This window comes from Salvelinus namaycush, chromosome 12, assembly GCF_016432855.1.
Source record: "Salvelinus namaycush isolate Seneca chromosome 12, SaNama_1.0, whole genome shotgun sequence".
In the NCBI taxonomy this organism is placed as follows: Eukaryota; Metazoa; Chordata; class Actinopteri; order Salmoniformes; family Salmonidae; genus Salvelinus; species Salvelinus namaycush.
Window position 1 is genome coordinate 11,492,479 of NC_052318.1, and position 22,353 is coordinate 11,514,831.

Consider the following 22,353-nt stretch of genomic DNA (forward strand, 5'->3'; position numbering starts at 1 on the left):
TAAAAACACAGTGACAAAGCCTTTGGATTAACCTTTTACTAAAAAATGATCAAAATAAAGATGTACAATTGAAACCAAAATAGGATGCCATTTTAATTTTACAGACATATGGCAGAACCAAAACGCATGGCCTGAAATATTTTAGCTGGTTTATTCTTTCAAAGCAACAAGGTCCATCCGGTGTGTGTGTGTGTGTGTGTGTGTGTGTGTGTGTACCAGAAGAGGCTGGTGAGAGAAGCTATAGGAGGACGGGCTGGAATTGAATCAATGGAACAGAGTCAATCATGTGGTTTCCATGTGTTTGATGTGTTTGATACTGTTTCATTGATTCCATTCAGCCATTACAATGAGCCCGTCCTCCTATACCTCCTCCCACCAGCCTCTGTACGTGTTGTGTACACAGTGGTGGATTTAGGTATAGGGTAGTCGCCCAGGGTGGCATCTTGCCGGGGGCGGCACGGGGCGCCCGCACCAAAAAAATCGGAATGGTGACATTTGCGTGATCGGTTTTCTATCGCTCATTTGCACGTCACGTCAATGATATCATGTCACCGTGTGGGACTGTGGGTCAATTAACCTTGTCGGAGTGGGCGCTCTGGTTCTAGTTTGTGAGCTAGGCAGGCTACGGCCTGGGAAGGTCTCCCACTCAGAAGTACGAGATGGGGAGGGGGGCGGGGGTAGGTTGACCTCAGATCTCCCCACTGGAAGTCCGAGGTGGGGGGAGCGGGGAAATCTATCAAATAGCGCACCTATAACTTTGTACAGTACTAATGCAATTAGTAAAATCAGTCACACTATGAAATGCTACCAAATAAACCACAATTCATTCATAATACTGTGAACATATAGTTCCACAGAGATATTGTTGCATTTTTTTCTGGTTTGTGTGAAATCGTTAAGAATAATACAAAATCAGTCTGCATACCACCAAGGTGAATTGGTTTAGTCTTGACTCTTGGTTGACAGTATTGGGGGATGGGTAATTTATTGATGCTCGAGTGCCAAATCAACACAAATTTGTTTCTATTTGTCTTTGTTACTTCTTTTTTATATTTATGAGTCTTATTTTGAATATATGTTTAAATGTTATGATTATTTATTTGTGTTGTTCCAAATGTCTGAATAAAAATTACAGTTAGTGCAGGGGTGGCTGAAGTGGGGGTTCACCCAGGCAGCCATACAAGCTACAACCACTACTACGAGTACATGTATTTGGACGTGTATGTGAATGTGTGTAAGGGCAAAAGACAGAGACAGCAATTGAAAACATTGATAACATTGCACATATTTGTCCGACAACAACAATAGCAGAAACAGGTTTTGGGGCAAAAAAGTTGAAAATGAAAGAGACAAAAGGATGACACAGTAAAAGTCAGTGTCCTATTGCTGCCCACGGGCCTAAAGATTGCCCTTCCATTGGCCATGTGTTGAAACCTCCACTGCACGCTAATAACTTCAATGAGAGGAAGTAGACCATAGATTCTTCTACTGAGGATCCACAGTGAGGATCCACAGTGTTAGGGACCAAGAGGTCCAAAGCTTTGACCATGGCTCAATAACACAAATATTCTTCTTCTTCTTCTTTTTTACTCAATAAATACTGTTTATATAAGCTTTGACTCGTGAAATAATATAGCAATGAGGAAAAAATTGCGTTTCTCATTTCACATTAAAAAAAGCATTATACTCTCCATACACAATAATCTAAAATATCTACCCAGATAAGACGTTCAACAGCCGCGAACATTGAAAAAACATTGAAAAATCAGGAGACGGACAGTAATTTTAAATGTAATTGATCGTTACAAAAAAATAGATCAAAAGACACAAAAATTATTGTTTGTTTTCTAGTGGAAACGCAAGTAAAGCATCTAAACATAAAATTCGGTCTATCAGCCACTTCTGGTCTATGACTGCACAGTGTGGGGTGTGGCTAGAGGATGGGGTGGGGCAAGATGATGGGGTGTGGCTAGAGGATGGGGTGGGGCAAGATGATGGGGATGATGCTAGAGGATGAGGATGGGACTAATTAACATTCATCGCTGAATATATTAATATGTAGAGAACAGGTATCTAGATGGGCAGAGTTGATACTATGCCCATGGAACATGACGCTCTGAACTGAACGTTGAAGGAATAAACGCTGTCTCAATGTCTCTCCTTTTTCAACAACGTCGTCTTATCCATTATTGCGATGAATTATTTATTTAAAGATGGTTACAAAAAGAGAACTGCCCTCTGTCCACTACTGAATCAGCTATTTACATCTGTTTAAAAAGCAAGCATGTTATACTGTCTCCTCTATGTACAGAACATCTGTTTTCTTTAGCTTTGTCTTCACAGAATATACATATTTACTAAATCTTCACAGTTTATTTATCTTATATGTATTATCAATAGAGTTATTGTAGTTTATTAATAATTATAGTTTTTATCTCCATGATGACAACGGGAGACACTCCCCCACATGTCAGTTATTGATATTCAGTGAGATTGTTGTCTGACAGTTGTCTTTTGAACACTGCTCTCGTCTGGTAACAATTGTCCACATTTGAAAAACAATCTTGATTGTGATTCAGTTTGCCAATTCAGTCAGCAACCCACTGATCCACAGTTACATGTTTCAAGTTTTCTGGTCTTCCTTTATTTTTCATTTTCACTTCACTCTCAATTCCTCCTGCTCTTCCTTCGCCAGTGATTGCAATGATAAGTTGGCACAGGGTCTTCAGTGGAACATCTCAGATGCAATCTCCACCTCTGCACCCGAAAATGGCAGCTCGATTACAAATAGCCCTCACTTGGCCACACAGTAAAAATCCAGATTGTACTTTTCCACAGAACTCCATCCAAAATGGCCACAGATTCACTACATACTCAAATTGCAAAGTCCCAATTTCTGCTATTTTAAAAAACTTCCACAATGTTAGTTAGTCCCTGTCTGCCCACACACTGGTGGTGGTGTCCGATTTGGGTGGTGTTTGTCCTGTGTCTTTGTGGTATATGGTGGTTGTGGGTTGGTCGTTTTTAAGGCACTTGGAAGGTTTTTGGTTTTCACGGGAGCTCAGAGGAGACCAAGGCCAGGCCGGAGCTCTGGCGGAGTGAGGGGCCCGAGTGGACCGCTTTGGGACAGTCGGGCGTCAGGACGCGCCCATTCTCCCCCACACTGCCTGTGATCGACAGGCGTGCCTTGTTCCTCATGGCCTCCGTGAAGGTCAGCTGGGTAGGGAAGGGGGGGGGGGGGCAGGAAGAGAAAGGGGGGATGGAGACAGAGAGAGGGGAGATGGGGGTAGTGAGAAAGAGAAGAGACAAATATAAGAAAAAGAGAGGGGTGAAAAGATAGAGGGAGAGGGGAAGAAAGAGGGGGGAAGAGAGAAAGCAAGGGGACAGAGAGAGAGAGGGAATAGTGAGTGAGCAAGAAAAGGGAAGAGAGGGACAGAGAAAAACATGTCAGCTCATCTAGGCATACAAAATTACACTAACAATTCTAAGATCAGGAAGCATCATGAAGATGGATCATGTCAGGGATGAATATAGTACAGTAACTACATCTAACGTCACACCACAGAATCACAGGACATCCATCATGGCCATTCTAACGCCACTTTATGTGCACATTTGATACAAGACTACAATTGACTACTATGGTTATTAGACATTGGATGATTTATGTGTGGGCGAGGGATGACAGGGCAGCTGACCAAGCAACAGTAAAGGGAATGAAGAGAGGGCTGAGAGAGGGGGCCTACAGCACCAACAGGAGACACATAACCACGTCAGACACATACTGTAGATCTGCAAGTCAAATATCGTTGGACCCGAGGGAAATATCTTAGAGATCGGCGCTCAAGTCAATATAGCTCTTAGAGGGGCAGTTAGTTTCCACTTACTTTAGGCTTTAACTCGCCAATAATGTATGGTGTTATATTGCTTTATCTAACTTAGCGTGTACTTGGAGCTGTTTTCTCATTAAAACATGTGGTTCTCCCTTCTTATATTGTCTGTTTTAGAAAAGTGGCGTTGGTTCAGCTAAAGCTAGGGTATGGCAACGTGTGTGTGTGTGTGGGGGGGGGGGGGGGGGCAATTAGACATTTGGGCAGTTAGACATTTTTAGGCCATAGTTAGGTAGCCTACAATATATACAAAAATCATAACTTGTACGCAGATTTTTATAAACGGTAGGATTCATTGTAAATTGAAACCAACATCTCACCAACATCAACAAGGTGGGCCTGAAACTATTGAAACATTATTTCAATGAACAAGGCGGCTCTGAGAATATTGAAACGTTTTGTATCAACAAGGCGGCTCTGAGAATATTGAAACATTTTGTATCAACAAGGCGGCTCTGAGAATATTGAAACATTTTGTATCAACAAGAATATTGAAACATTTTGTATCAACAAGGCGGCTCTGAGAATATTGATTGGAACAACGAAGGGGTGGCTCGCATATCTTTCCCCGGGCCAGCTTGTCTCTGATATTATTGTGTTGCCCACGCAGTAGTTGCACTGTCTGGGTGATTATTGTATTTCAAAAACAGCCCTACATCCACACTATAGCTAAATAACTGAACAATATTTAATGACGTTTTGCCTGCAAGATTGATCTGTAAGAATTGAATTGAGGAAGATGGACAAGCAAGACTGATAAAGTGAGAGGTGGAAATGCATTATACCAGAGACAGGAAGACTACAGATAGGGATGCAGGCAGAGGATTATGATGAAGTAGGCCGACAGCAAGAAGTAAAAATAGTTATATCAATTATAATTCTGTCACTGCATGACAGAACATTTGTTATAGCCTACAATTGTTCTTTTCTTTGAAGCCAAAAACAGGACATGTATTTTGGGGAAATGCTCTAAAAAGAAAGTTGTTCAGTTGTGTTTATGTTCATACCAATACATGAAACCAAAATTGCACTAGTCTACTTGGCAAATGAACGTAAATATAAATTAGGCCGACAGTTATCACAGCCTATATTTTAATAACAATAAAATCGCTTTTGGTTTTGAATGTCACCAAAAAGGAAGGATTCCCCACCTCCAAATTCCCAATTCAATTAACCCCTGGCTATCAGATTACAATAAGGTTTAAAAGTCCGAGTTCAAATACCATCATCAAATTCAAAGCAATCGGCAATCGGCCTAAACAGCTGACTGGCAAGCTGCCACTGTCTCTGTCCTCTGCTTTCTAAAAGTGAGAGAAAAGGGCGCAGGTTGGCAGCTGCTCTCCGAGCGATGCTCCGCATGGTCCTAAAGCCAGTCTGATGTTACGTTAAACAGCAGTTGCATTTTAAATCAGGATAGGAAAGATTTTTGTCAACTTTTTTTGCCTACTTAAAATGTTTGTGCGACTGCCATACCCAACTGATGCCCCTGGTTTAGACAGGGCACTATGGCTATGTGCGATGTTAGCAGGTGCCTGTGCGTGTCATAGTCAGGGTTGTGAAATTCCAGAAACTTTCCCAAACAATCAAGGTTGGAGGATTCCTGGAATAAGAAGGAAATAAGCAGAGAGGGGATTTCGAGAAAACCTGAGAATTCCTGGGAAATCTGTGAAACTTTCCCCAAATTCCCAGAAATCCAGGTTGGTGGATTCACGGAGTGAATAAGTAAGGAGGGAATACACCAACAGGAAATCCTCCAACTGGTATTTCTGGAAAACATGAGAATAATATCCCAAATTCCTAGATTTCCAGAAATCCCGGTTGGAAGATTCCCAGAATCAATGGGGAATAAGCAGGGAGGGATTCCTGCAACCGGGATTTCTCTAAAACGTGGGAATTTTGGAAAAGTTTCCAGAAGTGTGCAACCCTAGTCACAGTCAACAGCATGAGACATTGTCTGCAGCCAAACAAACCAAACAGACAATAGAAACGGCGGCCATCTTAAAGCCCCCGCCGGGAAGCCAAGAGACAGACGAGTACGTCACATGACCACAAACGAGCGAATCACAAGGCAGAGGAAGTAAAGGAAGCATTGCCACCGGTTGTACAGTCAATCAGCAGCATGGCAAGCTAGCTAGCGGCCAATAAGGGAGGTTCAACTTACAGTACCACAGGAGGGGGGCCTAGAGGTGTGGGTGGGGGATGGAGGAGGCTTTTTCTATACTGGCATTATATCATAATATCTCCATCGCTCCCATCATCGCTCCCATACCCGTCGAAAACCTCACTATACGTGGCTAAGTTGTGGGTGCTTGGGGAAGGGCTGGGGCCGGGGGTGTGGCCAGGACTATAGCCAGGACTGTGACTGGGGTGAGGGCTTGTTCTGGGGCTGGAGCAGCTGGGGCGGGGGCTGCTAGGGGTTAGGTGGTGGGGGAGGTGGTGGTGGTGGTGTTCAGACATCGGTGCCTCCACCTTCATTCGCTTGGCCTCGTTCCGGGACTTGTAGCAGAATTCGATGAGGGCCACCAGCATGGCCAGACCCAGGCCCCCCACAAGGATATAGAAGACCCCCGCCACGTTGCTCAACGACAGGGCCTGGGACGATTTGTCCTGGGGGGTTGGAGGAGAGACACAGGGCAGACAGGAAATCAGAGGCGTGACAGTGGTGGGGTGCCGAGAACACACAAATGAAAACACAGACTCGCATACATACTCATACATAAAATACCAGGCAATTATATTACACATTACAACACAAGTACACAAATACAAAGTTAACAAATCTAACACACACACACACACACATACTTTCCAGTCCACCTTCTCTAGCTATGAGCTCTGTGGCTAGCGCTGTAGCTGTTATCATCATGAAATTACCATTCAAATCAATCTAAAGCGTGACTATGATGTTTTTACAGCAATTAAATAGGAAAACAATTATTCTAGTTTGCTAGCTGTCAACAATTGTCAACAGGCAGTTTTTTCCTCGGTCTAAACTCTCAAGTAGCTCCCTAGCCCTCTGTTATCTCTGCTTATTGTCATTTTGTAATTAGATGCTGTGGTTTAAGACACACGAGAGCAGCTCTCTCACATTTCTTATCTCCTCTTTTGGAGCAGGTTCGTTTCCTGCTCCTAAAGTAGGATGGTTTCTTTTCAAAAGGAATCTGTTCAGGTTAGAGACTTCACTAAACACTGCCTTGTCTTGTTCTGCATCTGATCTGCTGCTGATGGGAGTGTGTGTGAGCACATTCCAACAAAACTGGAGAGCTACCTTTTAATTATACTTGACAAGAAAATACTGTACACTTGACAAGGACTTGTTTTGCCGCTAAGGCGTTTACATGCTGCTTTGTTGAGGTGGGAGTTCTCTTTACATGCTTGAGTAGTGGCCAACTGCTATACTTGCTATATCCAATCTACAGTTGGCTGGAATGACTGGCATATAAATAATAAAAAAAATAATAGGTTTCAAACCTGTTCTACTCATTCTAATTCTATGATACTAATAATCTGCTGGGACATCACAACTGCAAAACTTGAATACATTCATTGCTAAGTGCCCTACTAAATATACACTACTAAGTGTGGCACAGATACAGGTGACAACCATATGAATGTGATCCTGCAGGTATCATCATTTCATACACTACCGTTAAAAAGTTTGGGGTCACTTAGAAATGTCCTTGTTTTCCATGAAAACATACATGAAATGAGTTGCAAAATGAATAGGAAATATAGTCAAGATGTTGACAAGGTTATAAATAATGATTTTTAATTGAAATAAGTGTCCTTCAAACTTTTCCTTCGTCAAAGAATCCTCAATTTGCAGCAATTACAGCCTTGCAGACCTTCTAGTTGTCAATTTGTTGAGGTAACCTGAAGAGATTTCACCCTATGCTTCCTGAAGCACCTCCCACAAGTTGGATTGGCTTGATGGGCACTTCTTACGTACCATACGCTCCCACAACAGCTCAATAGGGTTGAGATCCGGTGACTGTGCTGGCCACTTCATTATAGACAGAATACCAGCTGACTGGTTCTTCCCTAAATATTTATTGCATAGTTTGGAGCTGTGCTTTGGGTCAATGCCCTGTTGTAGGAGGAAATTGGCTCCAATTAGGCGCCGTCCACAGGGTATGGCGTTGCAAAATGGAGTGATAGCCTTCCTTCTTCAAGATCCCTTTTACCCTGTACAAATCTCCAACTTTACCACCACCAAAGCACCTCCAGACCATCACATTACCTCCACCATGCTTGACAGATGGTGTCAAGCACTCCTACAGCATCTTTTCATTTTTTTCTGGGTCTCACAAATGTTCTTCTTTGTGATCCGAACACCTCAAACTTAGATTTGTCTGTCCATAACTCTTTTTTCCAATCTTCCTCTGTCCAGTGTCTGTGTTCTTTTGCCCATCTTAATCTTTTCTTTTTATTAGCCAGTCTGAGATATGGCTTTTTCTTTGCAACTCTGCCTAGAAGGCCAACATCCTGGAGTTGCCTCTTCACTGTTGATGTTGAGACTGGTGTTTTGCGGGTACTATTTAATGAATCTGCCAGTTGAGGACTTGTGAGGCGTCTGTTTCTCAAACTAGACACTCTAATGTACTTGTCCTCTTGCTCAGTTGTGCACTGGGGCCTCCCACTCCTCTTTCTATTCTGGTTAGAGCCAGTTTGCGCTGTTCTGTGAAGGGAGTAGTACACAGCATTGTACGAGATCTTCAGTTTCCTGGCAATTTCTCGCATGGAACAGCCTTCATTTCTCAGAACAAGAATAGACTGACGAGTTTCAGAAGAAAGTTCTTGTTTCTGGCCATTTTGAGCCTGTAATCGAACCCACAAATGCTGATGCTCCAGACACTCAACTAGTCTAAAGAAGGACATTTTTTTTGCTTCTTCAATCAGGACAACAGTTTTCAGCTGTGCTAACATAATTGCAAAAGTGTTTTCTAATGATCAATTAGCCTTTTAAAATTATAAACTTGGATTAGCTAACACAACATTCCATTGGAACACAGGAGTAATGGTTGCTGATAATGGGCCTCTGTACGCCTATGTAGATATTCCATAAAGAAATCAGCCGTTTCCAGCTACAATAGTAATTTACAACATTAACAATGTCTACACTGTATTTCTGATCAAAAATGACATTTCTAAGTGACCCCAAAATTTTGAATGGTAGAGTACAGTACATTGATGTGCTGCTTACCACTGAATTGTGCGCATGCCTTATTGTGTGATGTGTTGTATCCCTCAGGCTACGCTTTAAGTCTCTCTGTCCTATTTTTGTGTGTGTGTGTGTCAGCAAGCCTGCCTGTCTGCCTGCCTCCCTATCTGCCTGCCTACCTGTCTGCCTACTTGTCTGCATTTCTACCTGTCTTTCTATCTGTCTGTCTGCGATGGGTGGGGTTCATCAGTGGGACATCAGAACAGTCAGTGAGGAGGTGTGGTCCCAGGACTTGCAGGAGACTGACCTTACTTCCTGAGGCCGTGGGTCCACACTCGCCCTTATCGTACCACCATTTGTTTTTCAGCTTGTCTAAGACGCCTGATTCACTCAGTTTCAACACGGCTAGGTTTACCGGCGTTCTTCAAAACCGCACGTGTGAGGTCGAGGGGTCGGGGAAGGGTCAGGGGGGAGGGGGAAATAACATAAATAACATCATAGGACATGTTATTTTATGTTATTCAGTCAGAAACCGAAAGAGCCCATACAGAGCACTTAACATCTGGAAGTGACGGAGACAGGAGCCCCATTGGTTTACATGTCTCTATGCTCGTGGTCGAGGAGGGGGCGCCTGAGGGGCTGAGCGCTACAGACATATACATGGAGCCCCCGCTTCATCGCTTTCTGGAACGGGCACATACTGCTGGGGCCTATCTCACAACAACCAATCGAAGGCCATTACTGTGAAGCCTCAACTATTGGCTGGATTTTGTACCAGGTCAACAATTACCAAAAAAAACATGTATTTAAAATGCATTTATCCGTTAATTAACTAGGAAAGTCACAATGAGATGTACATCTCTTTTTCAAGTGAGCACGAAAGTTATCAAAGGACAACTTCCTGTTTTGGCATAAGATACATGTATGACATGCACAATGTAGTGTTTAGTGGGAGTACACAATAGGGCGGTGACTGTGACTTCAAGGTGTCTTCAAAAACGTTTCACTTAAGCTTTAGATTATGAATAGGTGAACAATAACATCTACCAATAGCGCATATTTGTGGTTTGACAGTAATCACTTTCCACTCTATAATATGTGCCACTGTGGTGCGTCACAACGCCACTGCGGGTCACAGGATGGGTGTCGCCCCGGCAGATGCCCCCGTTACCACAGCAACAGTTTTACCCAATCGGCATGGGGCTGACACACGGGTGGCTAACCTTCTCGCCACCTCCGCCGCTGCCACACTCTCCCTTGTCGTACCACCACTTGTTTTTCAATTTGTCCAACAGGCCTTGTTCATTCAGTTTTAACACTGCCAGGTTAACTGCGCTTCTTGAAAATGATAAAACATATTTGGGTGAGTGAAGGTGAGTCAATAGCATCCAATTGGGGATAGGAGGGGGAAGGGTGGGATTGTAAAGGGGGCACAAGGGTGGAAATAGGGGTGTGTTAATGTTCTATCTGTAACAATAAACCCTCCCTCCATACACAGGGGGCAAAGCCTAACTTCCACTTAAGTCATACATTTTCACTTAGTCATGCAGTGATGTCAATGGGAGAAGTTATATTTTGACTTGAGTGGAAATTTGTATTTGCCCCACAGATTGGACCCTTATACACAGAACGGACAATCCTCAAGTTGGGACTTGGTTCACTTCAGTTTGAGCCAAGGAAACTAAATTACAGTATGTACATTTTTCCCTTGGTTTTATCCATGTGGCCCCTGACCAGAATGTATTTTGTCTTTCTTCACACAACCTGATTGATAGTTAGACTCCATTACACATATTGTGTGTCCAAAATGGTGCATATATTGACCAGGGCCCATAGGGAAAGGATTGTGTAGTAACGGCATGTTATATATACTGTATATTTTGATTCAGAGAAGTAAAACTTGCATCAAGAGAGATTTGTCCACGTGCATTCAGTGCCTTTCAGCTCTACTTTGCAGTAATATCAAGTACACACCATAAATGAGAGAGACAGAAATGTAACTGATAGCAACATTAGTAAAATAACTATTTCAGTAAAAGCTGATGAGAAGAGAAGAAGAAAAATATAATTAAACATCTAACCCTTTTAGAGCCACTTTAAGGTTAATGCCGTGGGAAATTGCAGCCTTGTCTGACATTATAGCTGCTTTGCATGCTGATTGGTGGGTTTCCATGGTGACCAGGAGAAGTGACTGACAGAAGATGATGGGCACGTTCCTCTGCCCATGCGTTACTGACGCATGCCAGATCTTACAATGCCTGGATAGGTATTTTACGTATCAGCTAACCACATCATATGTTATAGCAATTTGTCAGTTGATGACACAGTCGAGGATGTGGCACGCAACCATTGGTTGATGCATGCCACATCTGAGCAGGGGAAAGCAACCGATAATAATGCTGAAAAAAAATGGACTCCATCGGGAACTACCATGATCTGCCAGTGCCTCCTCTTGCAGAAAACAGTGGGTAAACCCTGCACCAGTTGTTGTTTGCATTGCAAACTCATGTTGTTCCATTCTAGAGAAGCACAGTCAGTGGAATTTACAGACAGGTAAGGATTGGTGTTGGATTGTGGAAATAGTGTGTGTGCGTGCATGCGTCTGTGTGTCTAGCAATGCGCATGTCCAGCCCACCTCAGGATTCCCCACTTTCCAGCAATTATTTTCTTGTTTTTGTGGGGTGTTAATTCACTTAATTGTTGCTGGATCAAATTATTTAAAAAGAAAAGCAATGCACATTCCAACTCTTGCTTGTGCAAAACACATGTTCCTGTTGATTGTACAATTGCGCAAACGTCTGTTATGACCGCTCAAACACTTGCCAGTGCTGTAGTTCAGTCAACAAGTATGGAGTATCCTACTCCATTATGCAACTGTTACATTTATCAGAACTGTGTTTTTGACATTTTACCAACTTTGACGACCGTTGCTAGTGTGTTTATAAGCACTTCGTAGCAACTGCTGATGTTAAAAGGGCTTTATAAAATAAACATCATTGATTGATTGATTGAGAGAGACAGAATGCTCTGTAGGTCCTATCTAGGGTCAGGTGGTCAACCACATAGATCTATAGTTAGTTTACATACTGCACTGAGGTAGTCCTCTCTATAGTTTACATGTGATCATGGCTATTTGTTCCATTTTCTATTTATTAAGGGATATATGGTAAACCAGAAGTAGTATTCACTAATAGATAGTCTGAGCATTATAGTATAGGCTGAGATAACTTGCTAAGGGGTGCTTGTTTGCTCTTATCATTTGCAGTGTCTTTTCCCTCCCAAAAATAACATTATCTCACTCATTCTACAAAAACTATGAAAATGCAAGTTAACTTTTATCAGTCCTTCGGCAATGGATTCATGAAATTGTGCCCAGTACACACAGGAACACACACACACACACTAGAGTTTGGCGAAGTGAAACTAACTCCCTGTGGTGACTGGGATGTTTTAGTTTTTTTAGGGAAGTCTGTAAATTCCACTGTGTATAAAGCAGCTCTAGTCTAGCCAAGTCAGACAGGACTGATCATTGACATGGCTCGCATTCACATAAATTATATCCCACTATCTCATATGACATTCACATGACTTACAGTTGAAGTCGGAAGTTTACATACACTTAGGTTGGAGTCATTAAAACTCGCTTTTTAACTTCTCCACAAATTTCTTGTTAACAAACTATAGTTTTGGCAAGTCGGTTAGGACATCTACTTTGTGCATGACACAAGTAATTTTCCAACAATTGTTTACAGACAGATTAATTCACATATAATTCACTGTATCACAAATCCAGTGGGTCAAAGTTTACATACACTAAGTTGACTGTGCCTTTAACAGCTTGGAAAATTCCAGAAAATGTCGTCATGGCTTTAGAAATTTCTGATAGGCTAATTGACATCATTTGAGTCAATTGGAGGTGTACCTGTGGATGTATTTCAAGGCCTACCTTCAAACTCAGTGCCTCTTTGCTTGACATTATGGGAAAATCAAAAGAAATCAGCCAAAACCTCAGAAAATAAATTGTAGACCTCCACAAGTCTGGTTCATCCTTGGGAGCAATTTCCAAACGCCTGAAGGTACCACGTTAATCTGTACAAACAATAGTATGCAAGTATAAACACCATGGGACCACGCAGCCGTCATACCGCTCAGGAAGGAGACGCGTTCTGTCTCCTAGAGATGAACGTACTTTGGTGCGAAAAGTGCAAATCAATCCCAGAACAACAGCAAAAGACCTTGTGAAGATGCTGGAGGAAACAGGTACAAAAGTATCTATATCCACAGTAAAACAAGTTCTATATCGACATAACCTGAAAGGCCGCTCAGCAAGGAAGAAGCCACTGCTCCAAAACCGCCATAAAAAAGGCAGACTACGGTTTGCATCTGCACATGGGGACAGAGATTGTACTTTTTGGAGAAATGTCCTCTGTTCTGATGAAACAAAAATAGAGCTGTTTGGCCATAATGACCATTGTTATGTTTGGAGGAAAAAGGGGGAAGCTTGCAAGCCCGAAGAACACCATCCCAACCGTGAAGCACGGGGGTGGCAGCATCATGTTGTTGGGGTGCTTTGCTGCAGGAGGGCCTGGTGCACTTCACAAAATAGATGGCATCATGAGGCAGGAAAATGATGTGGATATATTGAAGCAACATCTCAAGACATCAGTCAGGAAGTTAAAGCTTGGTCGCAAATGGATCTTCCAAATGGACAATGACCCAAGCATACTTCCAAGTTGTGGCAAAATGGCTTAAGGACAACAAAGTCAAGGTATTGGAGTGGCCATCACAAAGCCCTGACCTCAATCCCATAGAAAATTTGTGGGCAGAACTGAAAACGCGTGTGCGAGCAAGGAGGCCTACAAACCTGACTCAGTTACACCAGCTCTGTCAGGAGGAATGGGCCAAAATTCACCCAACTTACTGTGGGAAGCTTGTGGAAGGCTACCCGAAATATTTGACCCAAGTTAAACAATTTAAAGGGAATGCTACCAAATACTAATTGAGTGTATGTAAACATTTGACCCACTGGGAATGTGATGAAAGAAATAAAAGCTGAAATAAATCATTCTCTCTTCTATTATGCTGACATTTCACGTTCTTAAAATAAAGTGGTGATCCTAACTGACCTAAAACAGGACATTTTTACTGGGATTAAATGTCAGGAATTGTGAAAAACTGAGTTTAAATGTATTTGGCTAAGGTGTATGTAAACTTCTGACTTCAACTGTATATCCCACCTTCTCATATGACATTCACTATGTCTACATCCCAAATAGCACTCTTTTCCCTAATTAGTGCAGTTATGGTCGCAACATTCCATTAACCTTCCCAAAATTCTCCAGGTTTTCCAGAAATCCCAGTTCGGGATATTCCCGAATTCAGAAGGGAATAAGCAGGAAATCCAGGAATTTGGAGAAAGTTGCCAGACTTTTGCAACATTGGTCATAGTAATATATTAGAGTAATATTTGGACTTATCTAGGGCCTTTCAACATACTGTTTCAACTCCCACTGGCACACCAACACAAAGCAGCACAAACATCACCTGACAACGAAGAAGTAGAGCTGCAACAAAAACAACTGTTGCCATGACCGCATGCACACGAAACACAAATGTAAAAGCCACTACCTTAACCTTCATGATCACTATGCATGAAAAAAAAAATCCAACCCAAATAAGTGTTACATGAGCGTTACATGAGCGTTATTATACATGTTCAGGCAGCACGCCAGGGAAGGTGGAATAACATAACAACACGCACAGCTTGGACATATTGTTATACTACTCCACCCACCTTAACAGTGAACCCTTGGGGGTGGCCACTCCGTATCCTTTGGAGTCCAGGTTGCCGCCGACCTTCATGGTGTCGCAGGGTTTCCGCTGTTCCGTGTACTCGTTCATGGTTGACTCCAATAGGAAAGCGTACTTCCCTTTGCTCTTCCGCACACGTACAACCCCCTCCTGTGTGTTCTTGGTAAACACAGTCGGTTCGGCTGACTTCATGTAGCCCCACATCTTCTCGTAGACCGCGATCTTTGACCTCTGTGGTTGGTTTGGGTCAGATCGGAGGAGGGGTGGAGGAAGAGTAGAGGTGGAGGAGGGTGGAGAGAGAGCATAGAGCGAGCATAGCCAAATAGAGAGGAGGACATGGGGGGTTAGTTAGTGTACTGTAGAGATTTACTGGTGGAGTGCATATTGACTGGAAACAGTTACTGTAAAAACACACACTCCTCCCCCAGTGAATGAGTATGCTTGAGTGAACTGATCAGTATTGTGTACAACACATGGTGTCGTGTGTGTGTGTGTGTGTGAGCTGATCTGTTCAATACTACTCACCCTATAACTTCATATTCCTACATACACAAAAAGCCTATGAAATACAGATGTAGGATCTTAATTTGATCACCCTGTTCCAGGAGAACTGGAAATGTAAAACTTGTAGTGTACTTGAGGTTTAAAAAGGCTTCTGAAGTTTTTAATTTCCACTTTGATTTTCCCTTTTTTTAAATGTCCATTAATTATAATCCACATAATAATTCACATTTCCTGTTGCTGTAGGTAACTGGCTCAAATTAAGATCTTACATCTGTAGGACAAGGCTATAATATGTTAAAACAGACACAGTTGGTGTCTAGTCCAGTACTATACTCACCCTGAAGAACTCTTTAGTGGAGCCGGAGTCTAGGGTACCGTAGGCGATGTCTGTCTGTTTAGCCAGGTCCTCAGCACTCTCTATAGGCGACACCATCCTCTCTACTGTGAGGAAGGCAGCCAGGTTGGCCGTGTAGGAGGAGATGATGATGAGTGTGAAGAACCACCACACACCACCCACAATACGCCCCGACAGAGACCTGGGGGAGAGAGAGAGGAAGAGGAAGAAGGAGAGGGGAGGAGGGAGAGGACAGGGGAAGGAAGGAGGAGAGGAAGGAGAGGAATAAGGGAAGTGTGGAGGTGAGAATGAGAAGGAGGAGGAGTAAGAAAAGAGTGAGCATGGCGAGGAAAAGAGAAGAGGAGAGTAGGGGGTGTGATAGATAGAAGAGTCCATCAATAACACTAATTAGAAGAGTCCATCAATAACACTAATTATTATGAATCAACACAAATCCACAAACTGTATTAAGAAGTGAGAGTGAATTACAGACAAACTTATCAGTGACATGGGTGGTCTAGCGGTTAGAGCTGCTAACCCTGACACACATATACAGTGCATTCAGAAAGTATTCAGACCCCTTCCTTTTTTCCACATGTTGTTACGTTACAGCCTTATTCTAAAATTGATTAAAGATATGCACTACCATTCAAAAGGTTGGGGTCACTTAGACCTTTCCTTGTTTTTGAAAGAAAAGCACTTTTTTTGTCCATTAAAATAACATCAAATTGATCAGAAATACAGTGTAGACATTGTTAATGTTGTAAATGACTATTGTAGCTGGAAACAGCTGATTTGAAATGGAATATCATCACTCCTGTGTTCCAATGGCACATTGTGTTAGCTAATCCAAGTTGATCATTTTAAAAGGCTAATTGATCATTAGAAAACAATTTTGCAATTATGTTAGCACAGCTGAAAACTGTTGTCTGATTAAAGAAGCAATAAAACTGACCTTCTTTAGACTAGTTGAGTATCTGGAGCATCAGCATTTGTGGGTTTGATTACAGGCTCAAAATGGCTAGAAACAAAGACCTTTCTTCTGAAACTCATCAGTCTATTCTTGTTCTGAGAAATGAAGGCTATTCCATGTGAGAAATTGCCAAGAAACTGAAGATCTCATACAACGCTGTGTACTACTCCCTTCACAGAACAGCGCAAACTGGCTCTAACCAGAATAGAAAGAGGAGTGGGAGGCCCCGGTGCACAACTAAGCAAGAGGACAAGTACATTAGAATGTCTAGATTGAGAAACAGACGCCTCACAAGCCCACAACTGGCAGCTTCCTTAAAAAGTACCCGCAAAACACCAGTCTCAACGTCAACAATGAAGAGGCAACTCCGGGATGCTGGCCTTCTAGGCAGAGTTCCTCTGTCCAGTGTCTGTGTTCTTTTGCCCATCTTAAACTTTTATTTTTATTGGCCAGTCTGAGATACGTCTTTTTCTTTGCAGGTCTGCCTAGAAGGCCAGCTGTGGGGATGTTTATCAGCTGCAAGGAATGGGAGACTAGTCAGGATTGAGGGTAAGATGAATGGATTGAGGGAAAGACGAACGGAGCTAAGTACCTGCACCAGAGCACACTCCCCATCCAACCTGACAGAGCTTGAAAGGATCTGCAGAGAAGAATCAGAGAAACTCCCCAAATACAGGTGTGTCAAGCTTGTAGCGTCATACCCTAGAAGACTCAAGGCTGTAATTGCTGCCAAAGGTGCTTCAACAAAGTACTGAGTAAAGGGTCTGAATGCTTATGTCAATGTGATATTTCTTCAAATAATAATTTTAAAAACTCTTTGGTTTTTTCATTATAGGGTATTGTGTGTAGATTTATGAGGGAAGAAAATATTTAATCGATTTTAGAATAAGGCTGTAACGTAACAAACGGTGGAAAAAGTCGAGTGGCCTGAATACATCTGAAAGTCGGAATGGGTTCAAATCCAGTCTACTGCCCTTCTGACTCGCAATCTCACCTACTTTTCCCGTCTCCTCTTCACTGTCCTTTCTCAACAAATAAATCCACCCCCCCAAAAAAATAAATAAATAACAATAATAACTTATCCAATGTGCCAATAGGTAACTTGGGAACAGACTGCTATTCTGCCAACCTACCTCAGGGGGGAGCTCTAAGAGCACACTGACTTCACACTGCACAACACCATCCAGCCCATATTCAGATCCACCTGAAGGTAAAGTGGCTCATTAAAACCCAATGCGCTTCTGTGTCGATCTCTTTCTTTCTTTCTTTCTTTCTTTCAATGTTTATTGGTGAGATGAAAAGAGCTGGCAGTGCTTTGGAGAGCGACCAACGACGTCACACAGCGCTCCCTCCGTTCAGCTCTGTTTTTGTCTTGTTTGTTGGCTCAAGGGAGACAGATAAGCCGACTCTCAAGCGAGCGGGGGGAAGGTTGTGAGGAGAGTCAAACATAATGGTGCATTGGAGTTAACAAACAATGTTCTCTCTCCACCCTCGGTACAAACCAAACATAGAGAGAAGCTTTATGAAAACCCCTTCAGTTCCTGTTGTTTTGTCAAACTCAGCATTTTCACACCATTTCACAAGTCGATGCCAACCTGAAACAAGCCTTTTCATGATTCACATTACCGTGCAGACCCGAACTGACCCAAACCGTACTCTGCTGAACTGGCATGGTTATTTCATTTTTTTTCTTTTCTCATGGCCCTTTCTTTCCAGCATACAGTGACTATGGTAGATGTGCACCCAGGCCAGTGCAGTACAGCTCTGCTCAGTAATGTGAAAAGGGTGTAAGAAGGGACTTTCCGAAAATATTCCACATCACCTACCCGTTCCCCTTATCGCAAACTGTGTCCCCTCTAGTCTTGTCCCTAGAACATGACACATGTCCCAATGTCTCATGTTACAATCTCTCTCTTCCACTCTCTCTCTCTCATACACACACACACACACACACACACACACACACACACACACACACACACACACACACACACACACACACACACACACACACACACACACACACACACACACACACACACACACACAAAAGCATGTACACAGAAGGCTATGCTGTAGAATAGATTACTATACCCTCTTTTAACTCTGGATTTGAGTACAGATTACCTCTCTCTCTCTCTTTCTCTTTCTCTCTCTATGTCTCTCATCCTCCCTTTCTTTTTCTCTCCCTCTCTCTCCTCTTCCTCCCTCTCGTAGGGTTTGCTCTCGTTGGCATCGAGAGGCCAGCAGCTGTGACTAAGGACAGACAGTTAGCCAGGGGGCTCCCTCTTTCCAGTCTGTGTTGATCCGAGGTGACTCTAGTGACTTTCATCCATGTTGACAGATTGGCATACCCTGATGGGCCATGGCCATTTGGGGGAAGGGGGGGGGGGGGGGGTTGTTATCTGGGGAGGGATCATCGCTGCCATACGGTTGCCCCTATGGGATGGGTAATGGTACAGTCTGACCCTGGGTTTAGCATGTTACATGGGTGACGGGAGCGAGACAGCCGTGTTACAGGGGGAGACGGGACTGAGAACGTCAATGGGGAACGTGATTGTGTGTGCGATTGTGTGTGTACATGCATGCGTGAGTGTCTGCGGGCCCTGGTCAAAAGTATTGCACTATGGAATTGGATACCATTTCAGATGCAGCCCTGACTGCCTTTGGAGTGGTGACTCGAGTGGGGACTTGTCCAATGTATCCCAGTGTATTAAGTCACTCAGCGAAGCAGAGATAGACTAGCTGCTGCTGGCTGCTGCTGCTTTGGCCAGTCCGAGCGGCCTGCCTCACTGTAATCAGGTTGGTTCAGCCTCACACAGACAAACGATTAGCAGTGGAGCCTGTGGAGCCTGGAGCCCAGACGTGTCCATCATGCTACACCAGAGACCCAGCGCAGCCTACGTATTGAAGTGGTGACACCCACACATACTGTACACACACACACACACACACACAAGCCTGTTGCTGAAACACACATACTGTATGGAGGTATAGAGGTTCTAGTTTTGGGTCAAAATGCCCCAGGCCCCCACTGACCATACGAACTTACTCTTTCATAACACATAACACACACACACACACACACACACACACACACACACACACACACACACACACACACACACACACACACACACACACACACACACACACACACACACACACACACACACACACACACACACACACACACACACACACACACACAAGCCTGTTGCTGAAACACACATACTGTATGGAGGTATAGAGGTTCTAGTTTTGGGTCAAAATGCCCCAGGCCCCCACTGACCATACGAACTTACTCTTTCATAACACACACACTATTAGACACACACACACACACACACACACACACACACACACACACACACACACACACACACACACACACACACACACACACACACACACACACACACACACACACACTATTAGACACACACACACTATTAGACACACACACACTTGAATTCCTACAAAACTGTCACTGCAACGTCTCTCTCAGCCAAGTGAATGAGATGATGGGACGTCTCCGGTGTTAGCCACAGAGAGATGTGTGTGTGACTCACCATACACATACTTTCATTATTTGATGTCTGCATGAGTTGTGTGTTTGTGGACAGGTAATCAGGATCACAGCATCTGATGTACAATATTACATAATAGCAGAGATATACTGTATAAAGTGTATATTAGGAGAGAGAGGGAAGATATATATAGATTCTCTCTCTCTCTCTAGAAAGAGAGAGTGAGAGAGAGAGAAAAAGAGAGAAAGAGAGGAGAGCCACATGAGGTTGACCTTGAGGAAAGCCTAAATAAATGACGAGGTGTTGTCCGTTCCCAGCATGATACGCCCCCAGGCGAGCCAATAGTGCTTCAGTTATTCATGCTATCCCCCTCTCCCTCTCTCCTCCTCTCCCTACTTCCCTCCCTCCCTCCATCTCTCCATTGCTACCCTGATGAAGAATGAAAACACCTGGAAATCTATTTGACCCTACATGAGCCTGTACAAATTCACACTCTCTCACACTCTCTCAAGCCAAAATGATATTCATATAAATGGTGGGGCAGACCGAAGCAATCAGCACTGACCAAACAGGCCAAACCTATCGCACCTTCTCAATTAGACCAGACTAGAGTAAGGCAGCATATAAAAAACGGCCAAACCAATTGCACCCCATCCAATTAGGCCAACGGGTAAGCATAGACTAGACCAATCACACCCAGTTTAAATTGTGAGTTGGATTTTTCTGGGGATGATCTGATAGCGTGTTAACCAACACGGGTCAAGGTTGAGTCAGGTTGTTGTAAAATATAATGACTTAAAGTACCTGGCTGAACATTTTTGGGACGAAAAAAGCTGCCAAAACTTACAAGCATATTTGTTACAGAAGGTACCACACTTGCAACCCCCAACCCCCCCCCCCCCAACAAAATAAAAATTACATAATTTGTTATATCTAGTTATAAGTTGACATGGCAACATACTAGCTACGCCAGAATGTTTGGGTGATTTAATGGCATCCAAACAGATGTCAGAATATTATTATGATAGTCTAAATGATGTAGTAGTATCTGTCTAGTATCCTGAGTCAAAAACAGTGTTGTGCGTGGCAAATGGCATCCTATCCCCTATATAGGGCACTACTTTGGACCAGGGACCATATGACTCACTATACACTATACAAAACGATACAGAACTATACAGTATACACTATACAGAACTATACAGGGAATAGGCTGCCATTTGTTACACTAAACTGGGATTTGTTCTCAATTAGGGTGCTCCCATGTCACCACTTCAATCACACACACTCCCCTCTCTCCCTTCCGTTGCCATGGAGATCTGGTGTTACCGCCAGAGACAAGCACACAGGGATATTAATTACTGCATTAATTATTATGGGGTGCCTTGGGGAAACGTGTGTTTGTATGTCTTTCCCTCTCTCTCTCTCTTTCTCTCTCTCAGTGTGGGTATCTGAGGATCAGGATTAACCTTCATTAAAGTAAAGGATGGAACATCAGTAGCGGATAACCTTTAGACCTGTCAATCATCTCACCACTGGGTCTTCATCTCCCATTGGACTGTGTACATATGTAGGATCTTAATTTGACATATATTGTCACAGCAAAATAATCCTGCAGCAAGAGGATTTGATCATTTAGTCCATGTTGCTTGATCAGTGGTTAGGCTATTAGCTGGCCAAAATTAGGCAACATGAAAAGTGCAATACACTCGGAAAGTAGTCAGACCCCTTTACTTTTTCCACACTTTGTTACGTTACAGCCTTATTCTAAAATTGATTAAATACATTTTTCCTCATCAATCTATACCCTACAATGACAAAGCGAAAAACATTTTTTAGAAATGTTTGCAAATGTATTAAAAATAGAAACAGAAATATCTTATTTACATAAACATTCAAACCCTTCGATGTGAGACTTGACATTGAGCTCAGGTGCATCCTGTTTCCATTGATCATCCTTGAAATGTTTCTACAACTAGATTGTAGTCCACCTGTGGTAAACTCAATTGATTGGACATGATTTGGAAAGGCACACACCTGTCTATATAAGGTCCCACAGTTGACAGTACATGTCAGAGCGAAAACCAACCCATGAGGTAGAAGGAATTGTCCTTAGAGCTCCGAGACAGGATTGTGTTGAGGCGCTGATC

At 43.0% G+C, this 22,353-nt stretch overlaps 1 protein-coding gene across 2 annotated transcripts in view; it reads right to left on the reverse strand.

Annotated features, from left to right (window-relative positions):
• Window positions 1-1,109: 1,109 nt before the first annotated feature.
• LOC120056894 (glutamate receptor 4) overlaps window positions 1,110-22,353 on the reverse strand; it is a 226,099-nt gene continuing 204,855 nt past the window's right edge. The window contains exons 12-16 of one of the 2 annotated variants that reach the window (XM_039005160.1): window positions 15,704-15,902; window positions 14,846-15,093; window positions 9,359-9,473; window positions 6,360-6,497; window positions 1,110-3,216 (exon numbers count right to left, since the gene is read on the reverse strand). In XM_039005160.1, the coding sequence (XP_038861088.1) occupies window positions 3,052-3,216; window positions 6,360-6,497; window positions 9,359-9,473; window positions 14,846-15,093; window positions 15,704-15,902 (865 nt within the window). In that variant the 3' untranslated portion in view covers window positions 1,110-3,051. Of the gene's footprint in view, window positions 3,217-6,359; window positions 6,498-9,358; window positions 9,474-10,274; window positions 10,390-14,845; window positions 15,094-15,703; window positions 15,903-22,353 lie in introns of both variants that reach the window. The other variant, XM_039005159.1, reaches the window with a different exon arrangement.